We start from the raw sequence: 21,677 nt of genomic DNA on the forward strand, positions 1-21,677 counted from the left end.
CCTCGCCTCGGCCGGCATTTCCGGCCGCACTTGACACACGCTGACTAGAGGCATGTGAAGACAATGGGTTGTGAGGGACACTTTCACGACCCTCGCGGTGGTACGAACCGCCCCGCGAGGTGTGAGGGCCTCCCGCATAACGATCGGGATCGTTCTGCTGTTGGTGATCGGGACCACCATGCCCAGCATTTTTGCTTGGGTTTGCCTGCATCGTGGCATGGGACAGCTCGGGGTCCACTCTTTCACCAAGTCTTAGCTTTGCTGATACCCTGCTTAGGGCACCTTTGGTATTCGCCGGCCCTTGGGAGCCCGTAGGCTTATTTTTTGCCACTTGTTTACCCTTGCGCTTACGCGCTGCAGTGCTCGCGGCACGGGCTATTGCCCTTTGCCGCGCTTTTGCGCGACCTGCAGGCGTTTTTGGCGGCTGTACCGCTCCGGCTATCGTAGATGACATGCCTTGGTCCAGACGGTCCAGCCTTTGGTTGACCGTCTGGAGAGTATTGTCGAACCTCTCCAGGTAGCTTCTGATGGCAGGGTCCAATTGCGGGGCTGTTGGGGTATTCCCAGCAGCATTTTGCGAAATTAGAGGTATGTTGGAAGGGGTGTCCCTCTAGGCCAGGGGGACTCCTTCAGCATGCTGGTTCCCCTGCTCAGGTTCAGATTGGCGGGCCATTGTAGCTGTAAGACCAGTAGGTCAAAGATTCTCCTGATGAAGGGTAGACACTAAATCAGCCCTCCTTCTAGCGCCAAACTGTTGATGCTCAGTTTAAGCACCAACGAATTCTCACGTGTGTAACGTTGATTGGCTGTTCAATACACATGAAAATGAAATATATAAAGCGAAATAAATGTAAAAGGAGTTTTTTAAGCGGTTTGGATGCTGAGGTAGCAAGTCCTACGTCCACTGATTTGTATTGATATTAGTGTGTGTCAGGTCGCGGCTGCGAGCTGACTTACATAAGATGAAAAAGTCAAAAATGATTACAGGAGAGGGAGATTTCTCTTTTTTGTATGAAAAATGGCCGAATCCCCTTAATGAAGGGGTCTTCTTCATTTTATATCAGACTAAAGCGTATAATCATCACTAAATCCATGGTTTGGTGTGATTGTCAGGATGTAATCCGGTTTTACGTCCCATTTCCCTTTTCCCAAGCTGACATCGCAGGACTTGTTGCAGAAAAAAGGACGCGTGTGGGCTCCATATCACTTGGCAGGTCTGACGTGTGCGACCTGCTCTGACGGGAGCAGGTCACCCTTCACGTGACTTTCCCACGTCAGCCCTTCATTTTCCTGGGCATAACAAAATTGGATAGTAACTTAACATTAATATTGGAACAAACGTTAGAATTGGCTTTTGACATCACCAGAAAGTCTAGTTTGAACGGGAATGTTAAAATGGTAAGAAGTTCAGTTTTAGGGGAAAAGTTAAGCACAATTCAGAAACACTCTAGGTTAAAACTTAAAACTGCAATTATTGAAAGGTATCCTGGGTTAAGTTGCAATATGTAAAACGTGGTATGGGTTAAAATGTCAAAAAGAAAAGTTCTTGTAATATGATGTTTTTTGTATCAACGACTATATAAAAAGAGCCGCACACTATTCCAAAGTATAGTTAATGAAATATCTTCTTCTCTCTTCTTCAATTTGCTCTATTCTCTAATTTTCCCTAATTTTCTTTGATTTTAGAAAGTTCTTCATGGTATCAAAGCACTAGACAAATGTCAATGGAAAACCTGAGTTTTGATTCTTCAATTTATGCTAAAAGACTAGAAAAAATGCAAGTCGATGGTGGAAACATGGCAAGCTTGATGGTTCCTCCTTCTTTTCCTTCAATTTTTGTCAAATTGAGGGAGAAAAACTATAGATGCTAGCTCTCAAATATTAGAATTTTAATTATATTAGAATTCTTTAATTGGATTGGTCCTACAATTTTAATATGAAGTGAATGGGTAACTGCTAAGCAGTTACATACGGTTGTTTCTCCTAGACAGTTGTCTTTGATGGAAAGACAATTGTATTTATAAAGGAGATTTTACGGGTCCCCATTTGACGCAATTAATTCATTTTTTTTCCCAAAAAAACCATCGCTCTAAAAAATTGCAGTCAATGGAAGACTTTGTATTCTGAAGTGACAGAAGCAAGAAGACTAAAACAACAATTGCTATGGCTGGAGGTTTGAAAATTACTTCCGCAATATTCCATGAGTATTTAACATGTTTATAATTGATTATATTATGAACTTTTATATGAATGTTGGAATATAAATGTTTTACATTTGGTATGAAAGCGATTTATTTGAATCTTTGCCTAGCATGAATTGATTGTTGCAAATTTGGAGAATATTGCATAAAATTGGGATTTTTCCAATTAAAACTCATACTGTAAATCAAGCATAACTTTTATTATAAATAGAATCTATTTTCAATTTTGGTTTCATTTGGAATCCTTGTTGAAAAAGCTTTCCAACGATATATTATTTGTCAAAAACAGAGTTATGATTGCAAAGTTATGCTAGTTTAAAGTTTCGATTAAAAATTGTTGTTTGGGTGTTTTCGGTAGTCATTTACGGCACCAATTTGGGACAAAAATGCCATTTGGGATATCACCGACATAGGTCATATGTCCACATTCAAATTTCCCCTCCAAAACAGCAGAAAAATGGCCGAAATCGAGCTGTTAAAATTTGCATAAAATGGGTCAAAAGTTGCAGGAAAACGGGTCAAAAAGAACCAGCGCAATTCAATAAACGGGTCAAATCAACCGAATCAAGGATAAAACAGATCAAACTAATCCGTTCAAAGGTCAAAACGAGTCAAACTAGCCTAGAAACGGGATGGGTCAACCCGACCCGGTCAACATGGTCAACGACTCAAACCGGATCAACAATTCGGTCAGGTCAACAAACCAATCAACAGGTCAAACCGGATCAAATGGGTCAAACCGGGTCAACGAATCAAGTAAAAGGTCAACCCGACCTAGTCAAACTGACCCGTGTTGACTTATGGCACGTGTCAGCGCGTGAAGGTTGTCGTGCTTGCGTCAGGCACATGTAAGCGATGTGTTTTGGCGCGTGCAGAAGCATGTTGCCTTCTGGAGGTGTGTAGGGATACGTGGCTGCACGTGGTTTAGTCACGGTGGTGCGTGGGAGTCGGTGACAATGCGTATGATGGTTTTTATGTCATGTATTACTTTGTTATGCATAAATAATGTGTTATTCATGTATTGATTTATGTTATGTTGTATTATATGCAATAATTCATGTTATAACTATTTGATGTTTTATGATCGTATATATTTGATTAATTTAGAGTAACCACAGCATCTAAGTTATGATAATATATACATTAAGTAATATTAATTATGATCATATTAAAGTTAATAACATCGTTTTGTAGTTAATCATATTAATATAATCATTTTGCCTACAGGGAATGTTATATTTTCATGATTAATTAGGGATGAAATAGAAATTATTCTTGTTTCTTAATTAGCCCACAGGTATTATGAAATATTAATAATTTCTAGTTTCATCATTAAAGGATAATAAATTATAATATGTAATGTCTTTACCCATAATGAGATTTTATGATATATCAATTCATTTATGATTTATTATTTGTTTTACATTGGTAAAGCCTCATAATTTATTTAGTAAGCATGTCTGTTGATATATCTACAATTGATCAAACCTTGATGATGGTTGAGGATAAGATTCCTTATTTAAATGGTGATAACTACAAATCCTGAAGGGAGGTTGTCCTTCTTCATTTAAGGTGCATTGATCTTGACCTACACTTACGGATACTAGTTCTCAGGCTAAGATTGCTTTGTATGAACGGTGAGAGCGATCCAACCATTTAAGCATGATGTTTATCAAATCTCACATTACGAGTAGTATTCGTGGATCGATACCGAAAGTGCGAAAATGTCAAGGATCTGATGGATGCAATTCATGCTCAATTTGAAACATCAGACAAGGCATTAGGTAGCACCCTAATAAGTAGATTGACATCCATTAAGCTCACCAGTATTAAAGGAGTTCGTGAGCACATTATGAAAATGAAGGACGTCGCTGCTTAGTTGAGATCCCTTCAGATGGTGATTAATGATGATTTCCTGGTGCATTATGTCCTGAACTCTCTCTCTTGTCTCATTATACTCCTTTCAAGATATCTTATAACACATAAAAGGATAAATGGCTTTTGACCATGTGTGTTCAAGAGGAGGAGAGACTGCTTTAGGAAGTGAATGAAACTGCACATTTGGTGACAGGAAATGTCAAGTCCACTTCAAACAAGAATAAGAAATGAAAGGGAAAAGGCAAGCTGCATGAGGTTACAAGCAAAGGAAATAAGGACAACATCAAGTGTTTCTAAGCTTCTAAAAAAAAAGGGACACATGAAGAAGGATTGTCCTAAAAGAAAGGTTTGGCTTGACAAGAAAGGTAACCTCACATTTCTTGTGTGTTATGAATCTAATATGATTTGTGCTTCACATAATGATTGGTGGATTGATTCTGGTTCTACAATCCATGTTTCTAATACCATACAGGGTTTTCTGGAACAAAGAAAATCGTTGAGAAGTGAATGCAACATCTATTCGGGAAACAGAATGCCTTCACATGTTGAAGCTGTTGGAACATTTAGACTTATTTTAAGCACTAATTATATTTTGGATTTGGAACGAATCTTTTATATTCCTAGTTTTTCTAGGAATTTAATTTCAGTTTCTAAACTTGTACCTTGTGGATACTCTTTCAACTTTTATGGTAGTTCTTTTAATTTAATTAAGAACTCATTTATTGTTGGAAATGATACTATAGTTGATGGTTTGTTTAAAATTCATTTAAGTGATACTATTCCTTATAGTTTTATGACTTCACATGCTAATACTAGTATTAAACGTACTGTTATGAATGAAAACTTTTTTGTGGCATAGGAGATTAGGACACATCTCCATTGATAGGATTAAAAGGTAGGTAAATGTTGGAGTTCTTGAAACTCTTGACTTTACTGACTTTGATACTTGTGTAGACCGTATTAAGGGAAAGCAGACTAACAAATCCAAAAAGGGTGCCAGGAAGAGTTCTAAACTTTTAGAGATCATACACACAGATATTTGTTACCCTGACGTGAGCTCTATTGGTCAGAAATATTTCATCACCTTTATTGATGATCACTCATGATATATGTATCTCTATTTGCTTTATCATAAGGATGAAGTGTTAGATGCTTTCAAAATATATAAAGCAGAAGTAGAGAAACAATGTGGAAAACAAATTAAGATCATGAGATCTGACAGAGGTGATGAATATTATGGTAGATACACTGGTACAGGACAAGCACTTGGTCCATTTGCTAAATTTCTTCAAAAGCAAGGTATTGTGGCTCAATACACCTTGCCTGACACACCATCTCAAAATGGTGTAGCAGAATGGAAAAATAGAACATCAATGGATATGGTATGGAGTATGCTGAGTAACTTCAAACTTCCTCATTCTTTGTGGATTGAAGCTCTCAAAACTGCAGCATATATATTAAACCGAGTTCCAACTAAGGCGGTTCCCAAAACATCATTCAAGTTATGGAAAGGTTGGAAACCAAGTTTAAGTCATTTACGCATCTGGGGTTGCCCAGTTGAAGTTAGAGCTTATAATCCGCAAGAACGGAGTTAGATCCTAGGACTATTAGTGCATATTTTATTGGATATACGGAAAAATCTAAGGGATATAAGTTTTATTGTCCAAACCATTCCAGTAGAATTGTTGAATCAAGAAATGCCAAATTTCTTGAAAATGATGTGGTCAGTGGTAGTGATCAAATCAGAGACTTAGTCCTTGAGAAAATTGATGTTTCAGATAAAGCTCCTACATCAAGTAAAAGATTGGTTGTTCATCCAAACAGGGTGAACAATGAGGAACCAATCAATCAAAGTTCACATTCTGATGAGATTGTTTTAGAATATCATTTTGAACAACCTCCGCTACAAGAGGAACAACCAGTTGTGCAACAGTCTCAACAAGAGACTATTGATACAACATTAAGAAGATCTACTATAACAAAGAAATCAACAATTCCTACTGATTATGAAGTGTATATGCAAGAGTCTGACTATGAAATAGGTGTTGAGGATGACCTAGACACGTTTCTACAAGCTATGGACAGTAGTAAATCTGAGTTATGGTATAATGTCATGATAGACGAAATGAATTCTATGGCGGATAGTAAAGTTTGGGACCTTGTTAAGTTGCCTACTGGAAAGAAACCTATTGGTTGTAAATGGGTATTTAAACCAAAAAGGATTCATTAGGCAACATTGAGAGATACAAGGTTAGGCTTGTTGCCAGGGGGTTCATGCAAAAGGAAGGGATAGATTAAGAAGAAACATTTTCTCCAATTTCTAAAAATGATTCCTTCCACATCATAATGGCATTAGTTGCCCATTTTGATTTAGATTTACATCAAATGGATGTGAAAATAGCTTTCCTCAATAGAGATTTGGAGGAAGAGCTTTATATGAAACAACTTGATGGGTTCATTTCAAATGATGGTGAGCATTTGTTTTGCAAGCTTAAGAATCCATTTATGGATTTAAACAAGCCTCCCGATAGTGGTATATAAGATTTCACACTGTTATCTCTTCATTTGGTTTTGTATAGAATGTCATGGATCAGTATATATATCACAAGGTCAGTGGGAGTAAAATCATCTTTCTTGTGATATATGTTCTATTTGCAACCAATGATTTGGGTTTGCTGCATAAGGTGAAACAATTTCTCTCTCAACATTTTAGTATGAAGGATATGAGTGAGGCGTCTTATGTCATTGGCATTAAGATTCATAGGGATAGGTCTCAACATGTTTTAGGACTGTCTCAGGAAGCCTATATTAATAAAATTTTTGAGAGATTTAGAATGAAGGATTGTTCCCCCAGTGTTGCACCCATCGTTAAAGGTGACAAGTTCAATCTGAACCAATGTCCTACACTTGAGATTGAAAATGAACAAGTGAAAACTATTCCTTATGCTTCATCTATTAGAAGCCTAATGTATGTTCAAGTCTGTACTAGACCTGACATTGCTTTTGCATTTGGCATGTTAGGAAGCTATCAAAGTAATCCAAGTTTGGATCATTAAAGGGTTGCAAAGAAGGACATGGGGTGTCTTCAAGGAACTAAAGGTTTCATGCTTACTTATAGACGGTCTAACATTTTAGAAGTCATCGGATATTCAGACTCAGACTTCGCTGGATGTGTTAATTCTCAAAATCAACATCCAGATATGTTTTTATGCTCGCTGGAGGTGCTATATCTTGGAGAAGTGCTAAAAAAATCTTTGGTTGCCACTTCTACTATGGAAGTTGAGTTTGTTTCCTGTTTTGAGGCCACTACATAAGGTATTTGCTTGAGAAGTTTCATTTATGGGCTTGGAGTTGTTAAGTCTATCTCTAGGCCAATAAGGTTGTATTGTGACAATTCAGCTACTGTATTATTTGCTAAGAATAATAAGAGTCGAAGTCGAAGTAAACACATCGACATTAAGTGCTTAACAATAAGGGAGCACATTAAAGCCAACGAAGTACTCATTGAACACATACATGCCGAGCAGATGATTGCTAATCCTCTAACAAAACGCATGCCACCAAAGACGTTCAAGGATCATGTAGTTCAAATGGGACTATGTCCCGCTTTGTCACTATGAGAGGTAATACTTTCATTCTCCGAAACTTTGTAATTTAGTTTGTTTTCTCTTTTAAGTTGTATACGTTTTGGTTGGAGACAAATAAACATTCTGGAGAACCTGGAACAAACATTTGAGGTTTGTTCATAAAGTAATATTCCACATTTAAGCGTTTATTTAGAAAGAGAAAACTTGCATAGTAATACATGGAAGGTAATACTTGTTTAAAAGGGACTTACGCTATGATTCATATAATTTTTATTTTTCTGATTAAACATACAGAATATACAACTCCTATGTTGTGGATTATATAATAAAAGTTTGGACCAAGTGGGAGAATATTAGAATTTTAATTATATTAGAATTCTTTAATTGGATTGGTCCTACACTTTTAATATAAAGTGAATGGGTAACCGCTAAGCAGTTACATGCGGTTATTTCTCCTGGGCAGTTGTTTTTTATGGAAAGACAACTACATTTATAAAGGAGATTTTACAGGTCCCCATTTGACGCAATTAATTCATTTTTTTCCCAAAAAAACCGTCGCTCTAAAAAATTGCAGTCAGTGGAAGACTCTATATTCTGAAGTGACAAAAGCAAGAAGACTAAAACAACAATTGCTATGGTTGGAGGTTTGTAAATTACTTCCACAATATTCCATGAGTATTTAACATGTTTATAATTGATTATATTATGAACTTTTATATGAATGTTGGAATATAAATGTTTTACACTCACAAAAACTTCCTACTCTGGCAACTCACAAGCTCGAAGAAATTTTCACTAGCAATAAAGTATGTCTTTCAATGTTCTTGATCGACAATATATTTTAGTTTTGTAAAAAGCTGGTCATGTGGTACTACAATGTTATCATTGCTTTGATGTTAATTATAAAGAAACAACTCACAAAGAACTACTTCGAGTTATTCAGCAAATTTTCTAGTCAACTATAAAAGGATCTCGAAGAATTCTCAAGGATCAAATATTTATGGACATTATTCTGGTTCTCTTCTAAAAAGCTCTAATGGATTCTCTGGAAAGTCCTGTCTCATGGATTTTCTTGCAATTTTCAACCTTCCAATATGCCTGGCTATTTTTCATATAAGCATTAGAGATCATCACAGTTTCCTTAGCATCCACAAGCTATAAATTCTCAATCTTCTTTTTAGCCAACTCCAGGCCCTAGCTCCACTCCATAAGCTTTGTATGAAACTCACAACACTAGTCATGCACAACCACTAGCTTAAGAGTCAGTCTGGTATCTGGACATTGGCACCATTGATCATGTAACTCCTGACATGAAACAGCTCAGCAACAGGTTCGCAACGGTGAGAATCTTTCTATTTCTCATATTGGAAATACTAGTTTTTTCTGGTACTTTAAGGAATAGATATATTCACTTAAAGAATGTCTTGTGTGTACTTCAAGTGACTCAAAATTTGCTTAACATTTCTAAGATTATCAAAGATAATAATGTCATTGTTGAATTTTTCTTTTGATGGTTGTGTTGTCAAGGACAAAATGTCCAGGATGATTCTACTACAAGGAATACTTAGCAAGGGTCTATACCAAAATGTTATTCCTACCCTATCTACAAGCCATCCTACTATTTCAAACTCCTTTATTGCTCCCTTCAATCACTACTTCAACTCCCACATATTTGGAAATATATGGAATTTCAAAAAAAAAAAAAAAAAAAAAAAAAAAAGGTTAGAAACCAACTCAATTTTTCAACAATTTCGTAAATTGACAAAAACACAGTTTAGTACCAGAATTAAGACTTTATAAACTGATTGGGAGGTGAATGTAAGAGTTTTCTTCCTCACTTAACAACTCAAGCCATCTATTTCAGACATCCTTGTCCTCACACTCACCAGCAGAATGGAAGAGCTGAGAGAAAGCACAGGCAAATTGTAGAAATTGGATTGACTTTGCGCTTCCATGCCCTTGAAATATTGGAGCTCAGCTTTTCAAACAGCAGTGTTCCTATTGAACAGGTTACCATCTTCAGTTCTTAATTTTCAGTGTCTATATCAGGTATTGTTTAACTCAACTCTTGATTATAGCTCCTTGAAAGTGTTTGGATGTGCTTGCTACCTATACTTGAGACCTTACCATAAGAATAAGTTCAATTTTCATATTGAAAAGCCTGTGTTTCTGGGATACAGTTTCTTTCATAAAGGTTATAGATGTTTAAGTGTAGACAGGAAACTTTACATTACAGCCAGTGTTAAATTTGATGAGTCTTCTTTCCCTTTTTCTACAAATGCTCATTTTGGAACCAAGCATTCTAATGATTCTTCCTCTTCTGATGTTGTTGTCTCACCAGGCTCTTATTTACAATTAGTTTGACATTCTTGTTCTAACATAAGAAATTCTTCTTTAGAAGATCACTCAGTTCCTTCACCCATATCCTCTAATTCTCCTTATTCTACTAGCCTAGCACACCAAGTTGCATCAGACTCATCCCCTGATATCTCTCCTTCTTTTAGTTTACCAAACTTCGTCCCTACTTCATCCAGCTACACTACTACCTATTCCCACCCCATCTTCAAATTCACAACAACCTACAAATTGTCACCCCATGCTTACTAGATAAAAAACATCTTGTCTTTCTCCTCACAGTCAAGCATATGTTTCTAGCCTTCAAAATCCTAAAGAACCTGTTAGTGTTTTTGAAGCTTTAGTTCATCCAAATTGGTTGCAAGCAATGCAAGCAAAGTATAATGCCTTAATTATGAATGGTACATGATCATTAGTACCTTACACTGCTGACATGAATGTTGTAACGCCCAACATGAAGGTACATGGTTTAAATTATGTTTTATAGCCCTTAGTTAATTTTTGTTAGAATTATTTTAAGAGAATATGAAGAAAAGGCCTTAAACTTGTATTAAGGGTAAAATAGTCTTTTCACTCAAAATTAGTTAAATTTGTGGAGAGTGAAAAGAGATAGAATTTCATAAAGAATACAATAAAAATGAGGGCATTGTGGTAATTGACTAAGGGACAAGGATGGAATTTCCAAAAAAGTGTAAGGGCAAAATGGGAAAGCATATTTATAAAATAAGATGATAAGGGTTTGTAACCCTTATTTCCTTCATTCCACCGCCACTCTCCTCCTCCATTTTCTCTCAAATTTTCATTCACTTCTCCAAGGAATTTGAGGGCTTTTGAGTAGATTTTTATATGGTTTTGATTCTAGGCATCAAAAGGTAAGAATTCATGCTCTGTATCTATGATTTATTTGTGTAAAAGTTGAGTTCTTATGAAGTTTATGCTTAGGGTTAAGAGAAGATTTGAATCCAACAAGAGTAGAGAGCTTAGGAGAGACTACTCAAGCATAAGGTCTTATGAAGTTTATGCTTAGGGTTAAGAGAAGATTTGAATCCAACAAGAGTAGAGAGCTTAGGAGAGACTACTCAAGCCTAAGGTAAGTAAATTCCACACAAAATCCAACTCAAGTTAAAGTTTAAGAAAATCAAGTGAGTAGAGATTTCCTTTAAATATGTATATGTTATGATTATTAAGAAATTGAGATGAGATTGATGATTATTTATGCTTGTTATTGGATATATTTGAATATGAGAAGTGTATGTGATGGTTTGATGATGGGTTGAAATTGGAAGAATTGGAGAAATCTTTTGGGAGTGTTTGTGCCGTGTAGGTATGGTGATGATATAAGAGAGTTTTTCCCTCAATTTGGGTGGTTTAAGAAACCAATAGAATAATAATTAAATTAGGGTTTGTTCATGCACAATTATTGTTTGATGAAATGCCTAAGTGAAGTATGAGTTGGGTAGAAACCTTAATTTTATGCAGCATTGCATATGTGCATTTCATAAGTGCATGTAAGTAAGAAAATTTAAGCATGCGTCATCCATATGCATATAATTGTGTATGTGTAGAAACTTAAGAAAGAATAAAGAATAAAGAATAAAACACTCTAAGAATAAAGAGAAAGGAAGAATAAGCATTAAAGAATTAAAGAGTGATAAAGAAGAGAAAAGAATAGGTTGTTGTGATGGGGAACCGTGAGTGCTAAGAAGAAATTCTCACATACACGCCACCTTAATTGAGTGGCATAAGAAGAAGAAGAATTGTATGCCCCGTAAGAGTGTATGTGGATGAGGGTTGTACCGAGAAGAATTCCTACATGTACGCCACCTTAATTGAGTGGCCAAAGAAGAAAGAAGAAGTTGTACAGTCCGCAAGAGTACATGTAGATGAGGACTGTACTCACTCACACGGCCAATGTTCCAAATTCATATATCAACCGAGTCCAATTGGCAAAAAATAAGAAAAGAAAGAATAAGAATAAGAAAAAATGAGAAAGAGTAAGAAAAGAATGAATGAGAAAGAATAAGAATAAGAAAGAATGAGAAGGCTTGAACAAGCCAAGAAAAGAAAGAATGAGAAGGCTTGAACAAGCCAAGAAAAGAAAAGAAAAGAAAAACAAGAAAGAAAAGAAAAGAATAGAAAGAAACAGAACAAGAAAATAGAAATAAGAAAGAAAAAGCATTTTATGCATATTGCCATGAATTTCATCATGGTTAGGAAGAATAAGAAAGAATAAGAAAGAAAGAACAAAGAGAAGTAGAAAGAAAGAAAAGAACAATGAGAGTTAGAAACAGAGAAAGAAAAGGGAAGGAATTAAGTAAGGAAAGAAAATAAGAAAGAGAAGAGTTAAGGGATTTACTTACTGAGCATTTTTATGCTCACCCTGTTATTTTTCCATATTTTTGCAGGAAATAGGTGAGCAGCGATCGGAAGGACGTCGACAAACAGGGAGGATTGGTATTACTATCCACTGTCGCTAAGTTTTTTGTACTTGTTATTTTGATATATGTAAAGAATTATGTTTTGTAAGTAAAGAAAAATTTGGGCCCAACTATTTTCATATACTAATTATGTATGTTTTTATTGTATATGTTCTAAAGTATACTAGTAGAAAACAGTTATTACAAATGTAGTAGGAAACAAATGGATTTTTCGATTAAAATATAATTATGATGGCACTCTGCAAAAGTACAAGGTTGGGCTTGTAGCAAAAGGGTTTCAACAAACTGCAAGACTTGATTGCTTCGAAACTTTTAGTCTTGTAGTAAAGACTGCTACTACTATGGTCATTCTTACTTTGGTTGTCACATACAATAGGGAAGTCGGTTAAATAGATGTGAATAATGTTTTTCTTAATGGTGACTTGTAAGAAGAAGTTTATATGATTCAACCTGAAGGGCTTGTTGAATTTGTACATTCTAATCATGTTTACAAGTTGAAAAAAGCCTTATATAGTCTCAAACAGGCTCCTCGAGCATGGTATGATAAGCTGAAGATAGTCTTACTTGATTGGGATTTTATTATTACGACTACTGCGGGCGTACCAAGGCGGGGGGGTGTCCAACGATTTCTTATCGAGATTGGGATTTTATTAATTCCAAGTCAGACTCTAATTTATTTGTTTACAAGAAAGATGATCAGGTACTTTATGTGCTGATTTATTTCGATAATATTCTACTCATTGGTCTTGATAGTACTCTTATTCAAAACTTGGTTCAACATCTCAATGCTATATTTTCTTTAAAAGACTTGGGATCCCTTAATTATTTTCTGGGGCTTCAGGCAAATCGAAATATTAGTGGCATTCATCTTAGTTAAACAAAGTATGTTGTTGATATCTTGACTAAGACAAACATGTTGGAAGCTCACAGTTGCAACACCCCCATGGCTTTGGGTACCAAGTTACATTTTGAAGATAGTCCAACATTTTAGCAACCTTCCCTTTATAGAAGTACAATTGGTGCTCTTCAGTAGCTCACTTTAACTTGACTAGAGATCTCATTTGTAATTAACAATCTTACTCAGTTTCTCAAAGCTCCCATTAAATTACATTGGCAGACCTGTACAAGAATATGTTGATACATTAACGGCACATTGTCTCGTGGATTACAGTTTAAAGCAGTAGCAAACTTAAGCTTATAGTGCTATGCAGATGCTAACTGGGCAAGCATTGTTTAAGATAGAGAATCCACTAGTAGCTAGTTATTGTGTGTTCTTAGGTCCCAATTTAATCCAATGGAGTTCAAGGAAACAAAAGGCGGTTGCTCTTTCTTCTACTGAAACTAAGTATAAAGCATTGGCCAATACAAAAACTAAAGTTGCTTAGCTGTAGAGTTTGTTTACTGAATTGGGTGTCTCTCTTTCTTCTCTTCCTATTATTTGGTGTGATAATATCAAAGTAGGGTCTCTTGCTTCTAATATTGTCTATCATGCTGGAACCAAACATATTGAACTAGATGCACATTATTTTCGAAAACAAGTACTTGCAAAACATCTTACTGTTCAGTATGTGGCTTCTTTCTTGTAAATAGTTTATATACTCACCAAAGCTCTTTATGTTGCTTAATTTGCCTTGCTCACTCAAAAGCTCACCATCAGTTGTTTTCCCAAACATGTTTCCTTTGACAACTAATTGTTTGTTCTCCTTTTTCAAGTTGCAGCTGCAGGACTACTTTGCTTAAGAGGGGCTACATATTGATATCTGATGAATGCCGAATGTTGTAGTTTTTGGTTAAAAGTTGTAGTTTTGGTTGAATGTTGCAGTTTTGATTGAATGTTGCAAATTTTGGGTTAGATTTATGCTAAAGTTGTATGCTGCACTTTGGTTGAATGTGAATGCTGAATGTTGCGGTTTTGGTTGAATGCTGCAGTTTTGGTTTAGTTGTTGTAGTATGGTTAATTTTCTACTAAATGATGAATGATGTAGTTTTGGTTTAGTTGCTTAGACTTGGTTAATTTTCTATTGACTAATGAATATTGCAGTTTTGGTTTAGTGGCTGCAATATTGGTTAATTTTCTGTTGACTACTGAAAGCTACAGTATTGGTTAATTCTTTGTTGAATGCTTAATGCTATAGTTTGGTTTAGTTGCTATAATTTGGTTAATTTTGTACCAAACAGTTGTGTACTGAAGTTGCTGAAATTGAAGTTGCTGCAAATAGTCCGTATACTGAAGTTGTTGAAATGAAGTTACTACATATAGTTATTGGAGTTAATTCAGTTTGAATTTTACTTGAGTCAGTTAAATTTGTTGTTCACTGAAGTTGTGATTGTGAAGAAGATCAATGATTATTATAATTAAGTGAGCAGTATATTGAAGATTACTTGATGAGCTGGTTGCTGAAAATTACTGAATAGTGAAGTCAAAACAAGTTGCAGCTGCAGAAAAGCTTGCTTAGGGGGGACTGTCAAGATACAAGTTAACAGTAGTAGTTAGTCTTGGTTAGTTTTTCAATTAATGTAACAGTTAGAGTCAAAGTCAAACGATAGTCTTTGTACAGTACAACCTCTATAAATTAATAACTTTGGGACCATATAAATTCTATTAATAAAATAGGTGTTAATCAATTGATAAATTAAAGAATGTATTTACGATTCGAGAACATCATTTAATCAACTAAAAATTCATTGTAATTTACTAATCTAATCAATTGAATATGAATAATCCACAAATATACATTAAGCATTCATCTAAATTCATTGTACTTATGTATTTAATTAATAACATTCATGTATATAATATATTCATTAAGAGTGAGCATAGGTAGTGGGTAGAACCGAAACTGGCGGGTAGATCAAATCGAAATTGAAACCACCAAAACTGGCCTTCACAGGGTGGTCCGATTCCAATTAATTGGAACCTATATTGTGCAGGTCTGGTTTTTGTTTCTGCATGTGCAGGCATGGAACCAATACAAACCTAGAATAGGAATTGAGGTAAGGTACTTGGGATGGAACATGTCTTGGAACGGGATTAGTAGAATATCAAAGAATGGGGGTTACATTGTAATTTGCATACAAAAATTCAAAATGGAATGAAGATACACGTTGGGAAGTGGGTGGAGGCCCACTTGCTCAGCACATTTATATAATATATATATATATATATTATATATATTAAATATTAATATATATATATAATATGTATATTAAAGTTTTGAGGACATATGATAAGAGAATCAAAATAGATTAGATTCATAATTATTTGATTAATTAGGTGTATAATTAGAATTATGATGCAATTAAATATTTTAATTATTAAAAGATTATTGAATAAAATAGTTATTTGATTGAATAATTTTACTTCAATTATCAAGTTTTAAAGATATCTATAGTAATTATATATAATAAATCGATAAAGATTGCTTAATTAAATGAATAAAATTTAATAATTATAATATTAAGTATGCAATCATGGTATATTAAGAAATGTAAGTGTTTTGCAATAAAACTTAAATTAGTGACATGAAACAAACTTAGAGTCATACTAATTATTTAATTAAGATATAAAATCCTATTAATATTAATATTTAATTTGATTCTTTCATCACAATTAACGTAATTTAACTTATGGACAAATTCAAAAACTTCATTTTCACTCTAGTAATTATAATATTTATGAATGTTTGTATGTATTCATATTATGAATCAAAGTTCAATGAGTATCAAAGATAAGTGATTAGGCGTTAATTATTAAAATACAAAAATCAGAACCAACTACTAATCATGTATGAAACTTTTTTCGAAATAATTTAATTATTAGTAATTATTTTATTTGGAGCATCTAGATTCTAGTTGGAGTGGTGCATCCTTGTACTAAATCAATTCCTAAAATTAATTCCACAAACTATATATACTTGATGTAAAATTTATATATAAAAATATATTTCCAAAAACATTTGAAATACAATATCAATACACCTGGAACAATAGTTGGCTGGTTGAAGCAGATGTGTTTTTTAAAACTAATTTAGGGGGTATGTGTGAATTATGTGAACTGTCAGGGCTGTATGGCATATTTTTAGGGTGTATTTGTCATTTTTAAATTACTAGGGGTAAAAAACTTATAGGGTACTGTGAAAGAAAACGGAACTACATTTCAGGTTCAATGCAGGTTCCGGTTCCTTTTGCTGGGAACAACGATTCCGATTCCCAGCAAATCTGCAGGATATCCAGAACTGCTTACCCCTAAAATTCATTGCTACTATGTACTAATTAAATAATATTCACGGCATATAATTGCATTAATTTAGACATGGACAATCTGAAAAGTTATTACAAGCACTCAATTATAAATCCTAAAATCAAATTGATTTGACAGATTGACATTAAGCCTTCTCTCCCACGGTTATTTTATATAGTTCACCATCAATTGACATCTTTCTTAACCAGTCCTCCAGTAACGACTGCACGTTTGATAATTCTGAGAGATTTCAAGGTCATCACATAGCTGATGAGGATCAGGAATTATGCCATCATCAACTGATAACACGAAAGTCATTTGTTGGCATAACCGACAACATGAATCAATCCCTTCAATATTGATTTCAGAGTTAGGTTGATAAAATGAAATAAACTAGCAACACAAATTCACATAATGAAAGATATACAAACGATCATCATAAATATCATATCTAATCAGCATTTTTTGAACATCAAGTACTAAATACTTACTAATTAGTTAAGATTAAGTTGATAATGACAATGATCGGGGGAACCTTAGTCTATTGTTAAAGATTAATATTGTGAGATAGACTCAACATAAATCAATATTTAATTGTTATTTGGAAGCAGGTGTAGAACAGACAATTTTAAAACGATCTCTGCATTCATTAGGATGTTGAGATACCAAGAACACAAAGATAGCTTGAAGAGAACTTGAATCTCCACACTCTTTAGCAAGAGATTTCAAGTCTCACGGAGAATTAAATTTGTATTTGGAAAGTGCAAAGTTCAGGTAGTCATTATAATATATTATAATATATATATTATATATATATATATTAGAGAGAGAGAGAAAAGAGAGAGGAGAGAGAGAGAGAGGAGAGAGAGTAGGACTATACGTACGATAATGCTAGACGTATAAAAAGTCATGTTGTATAGAAACCTTGTGTGTATATATATAATATTAGCCAAACCCGTTGCGATGTAGATTCACAATTTTGTAGACTATAGGCCGCTATAAATGTTCAAATATCTATACTATGGTGGTGGTGTTGGTAATATATGTTATTTGTGAGTTCTTTCGTGATAACACTTCTTTTATTTGATCGGCTAATATGTTCATGAGTACTTCACGCTTTCAAAAGGATATATATACTTACATTGGGTTGCCATAACAACTTGGGGCTAAATAAGCCACTGGATGGCCATAGAAACTGATTTTTCTTGGGGTCCAGGCATATTTGAGAACCACAATGTTGTTTGAGATGGAAAGCTAGCCAACTGCATGCACATGATGATCACAGTCAAAGGAGTTTGCATAGTGAAATCAGTAACCTCGACTAAAATATTCAATGTCAACATATTCAAGCAACTCTAGATGACTATAGAGGAGTATCGATCCCCTTGATGTTAAGTATTACAGGTGTCATACCCCTAAAAGCTTAGACGAGAGCTCAAATTATTTTAGTCAATAGAGGCCCTTAACTGCAAACCTAAGTTATTATTATTATTAACTTTTTTTTTTTTTTTTTTTTTTTTTTTTTTTTTTTGCATTTTGTTTTATCCAGTTACAATGTTGGTTATAGAGGAGTCTGGATACTTCATGTTAAGTTGCCATGCACTTTAAAACTTAAACTAGTAGTGAGGGTCAATTTATTAGCCCAATGCTTCAAAAAAAAAAAAAAAAAAAAAAAAAAAAAAATAGAATCAGAGATCTACCTTATACCACAAAACTTGAGAAAATATTTAGCAAAAAAATAGGAAAATAAAGCCTCTAGAGATTTTTTTTTCCTATCCATGGTAGCCTTAGCTTCTCGAAGATAGTCTAATGGATTATCTCGTAATCCAATTGTAAAAGGATAGATCAAATAACCGATCTCGTTACCCCACTTTGCTTTAGTACCCTTCTTCATCATATCAGCTAGCTCCTACAAAAATATATTAAATGTTCGTTAAATCTAATGATAAAATTTACACAATTCCAATGGTATAATATAAATCACTGAATCTGAACATGTAATCTACACTCACTGGAATCCCTGGAATTGGCCTAATGTTTATGAAAAAAGTTGCTCTAAGACAAATATTATTTGGGAGATTGTTACTTCTTTCTGATGATCCCTCGTCAATCTTGTTACACGCCCCTGTAATGTTTTGTTATGAATCAGTCTAAGCAAGTACAAATGTTAAATTAAAGATAATATCTCTTAATAAAAATTTATTGGAAGAATGTGGCTTCAATTAATGGTACCAAATAATCTAAAGCTTCTATATATATATATATATATATATATTATTGGAGTAATATATTTATATTGTTGAATCTTCACCTACTAACTTAGGTTTTTGGGTGAGATAACAACTCGACATAGTATCAAAGTCAAAAGTGTAATGTTGGAATGTCTGGCCGGATAAAAGAAAAAAATATCCAAATTGCATGTATAGAGACGTTGAGAACTCACCTACTAATTTACCCTTTTAGGTAGAATGGCAACTTAATATATATACTCACCATATTTTCGATTGAGATAACGAGACAAAGCAGCTTGGGTGATTCCTAGCATAACATCATTGATTGTCTACAATAAACCAATGCCACAAAATAATTAGTACACTAGCTATTATATATGCTGATGTATGTTAAGGAGAGAGCTTCAAAATATTTTTCTAAAAATGCAAATTAATTAAACAACTTACACTCCCCATTGCATTCCTTACAAGCTTGATATCATCAAAACAGACCGATCTATGAACAATTCGTCGAGGATTAGAGCCAGTCTCCAAGGTCCCTTTGAGGGGAGTTTTCGTATCCCCTAAGAGCTTAAATGCCGTAGCAAGAAACATCACAACATCAACAAGAGTGTTCCAAAACAGCGACATAACCAACCATAATTTGATTAGTTTTCCCCAGAACCCTCCAGATGAGTTGCTGAAATTGACTTTCTTAAACAATGGAAGGGTGGGAAGTTCCTCTGGGTTAGAAACCTTTTGAGTAGAAGCAAGGAACAAAGACATGAGAGAAGCACCATCGCCAAGAGAATGATGTATTCGAAACACACCGACAGATTCAGCATCAGAGGTTTTAAGATTAAGGAGATGGAGATCCCACATTGGCATTGACATTTTGATTCTATTCTTGCTCAGGTTTGAGACGTAATCTTCCACAAACTTATCAGGTGAGTCATTGCTATTTGGATCTAGTTCTGGTACTATAACGTGATCGTCTAAATTCACCTTTGTTGGAACCCATATTAGCCTCCCACCATTCTTCTCATCCGCAACCTTCCATTAATAAATATAATAAAAGTTAGCAATAATATAGTTATAAAATATCACTTCGGAGATGAATTCAACCGTGTATAAGCATTATAAATGTATAAAATTAATATCAGGACATCCTGATTGGAAAATAACCAATTAAACTGTATGACATAAATATAACTCAGGTATATCAGATGATTATATTCAGAAACATGAATAGATCCTGTTTCATAAAATTGTTAGAACACACTATAAAAATCTAGCTATAGCTTCTCATAATTTTTACCTGCAAGCTAGAGAAACGAGGGTGCCTAAGTAAAGTATGCGGTAACCTTTCTTTAACAACTTCGGGGTTGATTTTTGTCTTCCCTCCAATTATGGCAATAATGTAGACGTCGGAATCAGGTTCATGAAACATACGAGCAACCGGACTCAAAGGTTGATTTTCCAAACTGTCGTTCAATGGGATCGGCTCTTTAACATCTGTCTTCACTCTTATACGTTTACGAAGAGTTTCCATTTTCAGTATAAATGGTTATAGAAATTAAGCAAAAGAATATAGAGACACAAGACCTTCGTTGTTTGAGTGAATATATCCACGGACTCTCACTTCATATTTATATCTACACAAGGCTAGGGTGGCTATGTACAGGGGCGGATCCAGGCCTTTGAGGGTACCCTCAACTTTTAAAAAAAATTTGTGAAGTTTTTTTTAAAGGTTAAAAAAATGAAAAAGTAGGTTTTGTCTTTTTTCATATTCCACTTTTTATGCCCCAATTCCCAACTTCTCTTTTACTGTAAAAGTTTTACATGGGATGGCTGAGGTTCAACCAGCAAGTCTGCAACAGAAATTAAAAAAATCTCACTCTCAACTTCTCGCACTCACGTCTCCTGGAAGTTAGCCTCCAAAAATATTGAAGTTTTAAGTTTAAATAAGCTTCTTAGATGGTTAAATCTGTAATTTAACAAGAATATTTATCGTGTTAAATTAAAATATACCTCATTTATCGTGTATCATGTATTTAAATGTATCATGATTTATTCATGTAACTTATTCAAGAGAAAGTTAATTAAGTTGTCAAATTAATTAGTTTTTTTTTTTTTTTTTTTAATAGGAATCTCTTTGACTCTGTTTTTTGGGATCCCATTTTGATACTAACTCATTATATGTTTATTGGATTTGGAATCCAAATCATTAACAAATAAGATTATGATATCCAATTATTTCAAGAGACTAAAGAAAATTTCAGCAAAAAATGTTGATGGAGACTCTACTGATATTGAGGTTAATCAAACCCCATTAGAAGAAGAAGTCCCACAACAGTGACAACAACACCAAATAAAAGAAGCTCAACCTTCAATCAGGGTGTTCAATTTAGATGAGCTTGAAACTGACCCATCTAAATTGAACACCCCGAATCTTGTAAAGAATACTTTGCGTAATCGAATGGGAAATAAGTGGATGAACAATTGCTTAGTAGTTTACATTGAAAATGAAGTTTTTGCTACAATTCAAAATAAAGATATCATTGAATATTTTCAGAACATAATGAAGCGGAAAATCGTGTTAAATTGAACATCTTCAGGTATAATATTCTAACTTGCTTTCATTTTTAAATAATCAATATTCATATTATTTAGATCTTTAGGTATACCATTCTAACTTGATTTTTGGGTCAATATGCAGAGGATATGTGGATCTTTAATCTAGATGGTTGAGTTAGAATGTTAACATC

The 21,677-nt window shown here is 34.2% G+C and overlaps 1 protein-coding gene across 1 annotated transcript; it reads right to left on the reverse strand.

Moving 5' to 3' along the window:
- Positions 1 to 16,900: 16,900 nt before the first annotated feature.
- LOC116123372 (O-acyltransferase WSD1-like) lies at positions 16,901 to 20,461 on the reverse strand. The gene is made up of 7 exons (XM_031409150.1): positions 20,228 to 20,461; positions 19,378 to 19,962; positions 19,193 to 19,259; positions 18,712 to 18,824; positions 18,400 to 18,608; positions 17,841 to 17,961; positions 16,901 to 17,092 (listed from the first exon to the last, which is right to left on the reverse strand). Exons 1-7 carry the CDS (start codon positions 20,459 to 20,461, stop codon positions 16,901 to 16,903), a joined length of 1,521 nt encoding a protein of 506 aa, XP_031265010.1.
- Between the last annotated feature and the right edge of the window lie 1,216 nt (positions 20,462 to 21,677).

The sequence above is a fragment of the Pistacia vera genome, unplaced genomic scaffold (genome assembly GCF_008641045.1).
Source record: "Pistacia vera cultivar Batoury unplaced genomic scaffold, PisVer_v2 Contig142, whole genome shotgun sequence".
NCBI lineage: Eukaryota > Viridiplantae > Streptophyta > Magnoliopsida > Sapindales > Anacardiaceae > Pistacia > Pistacia vera.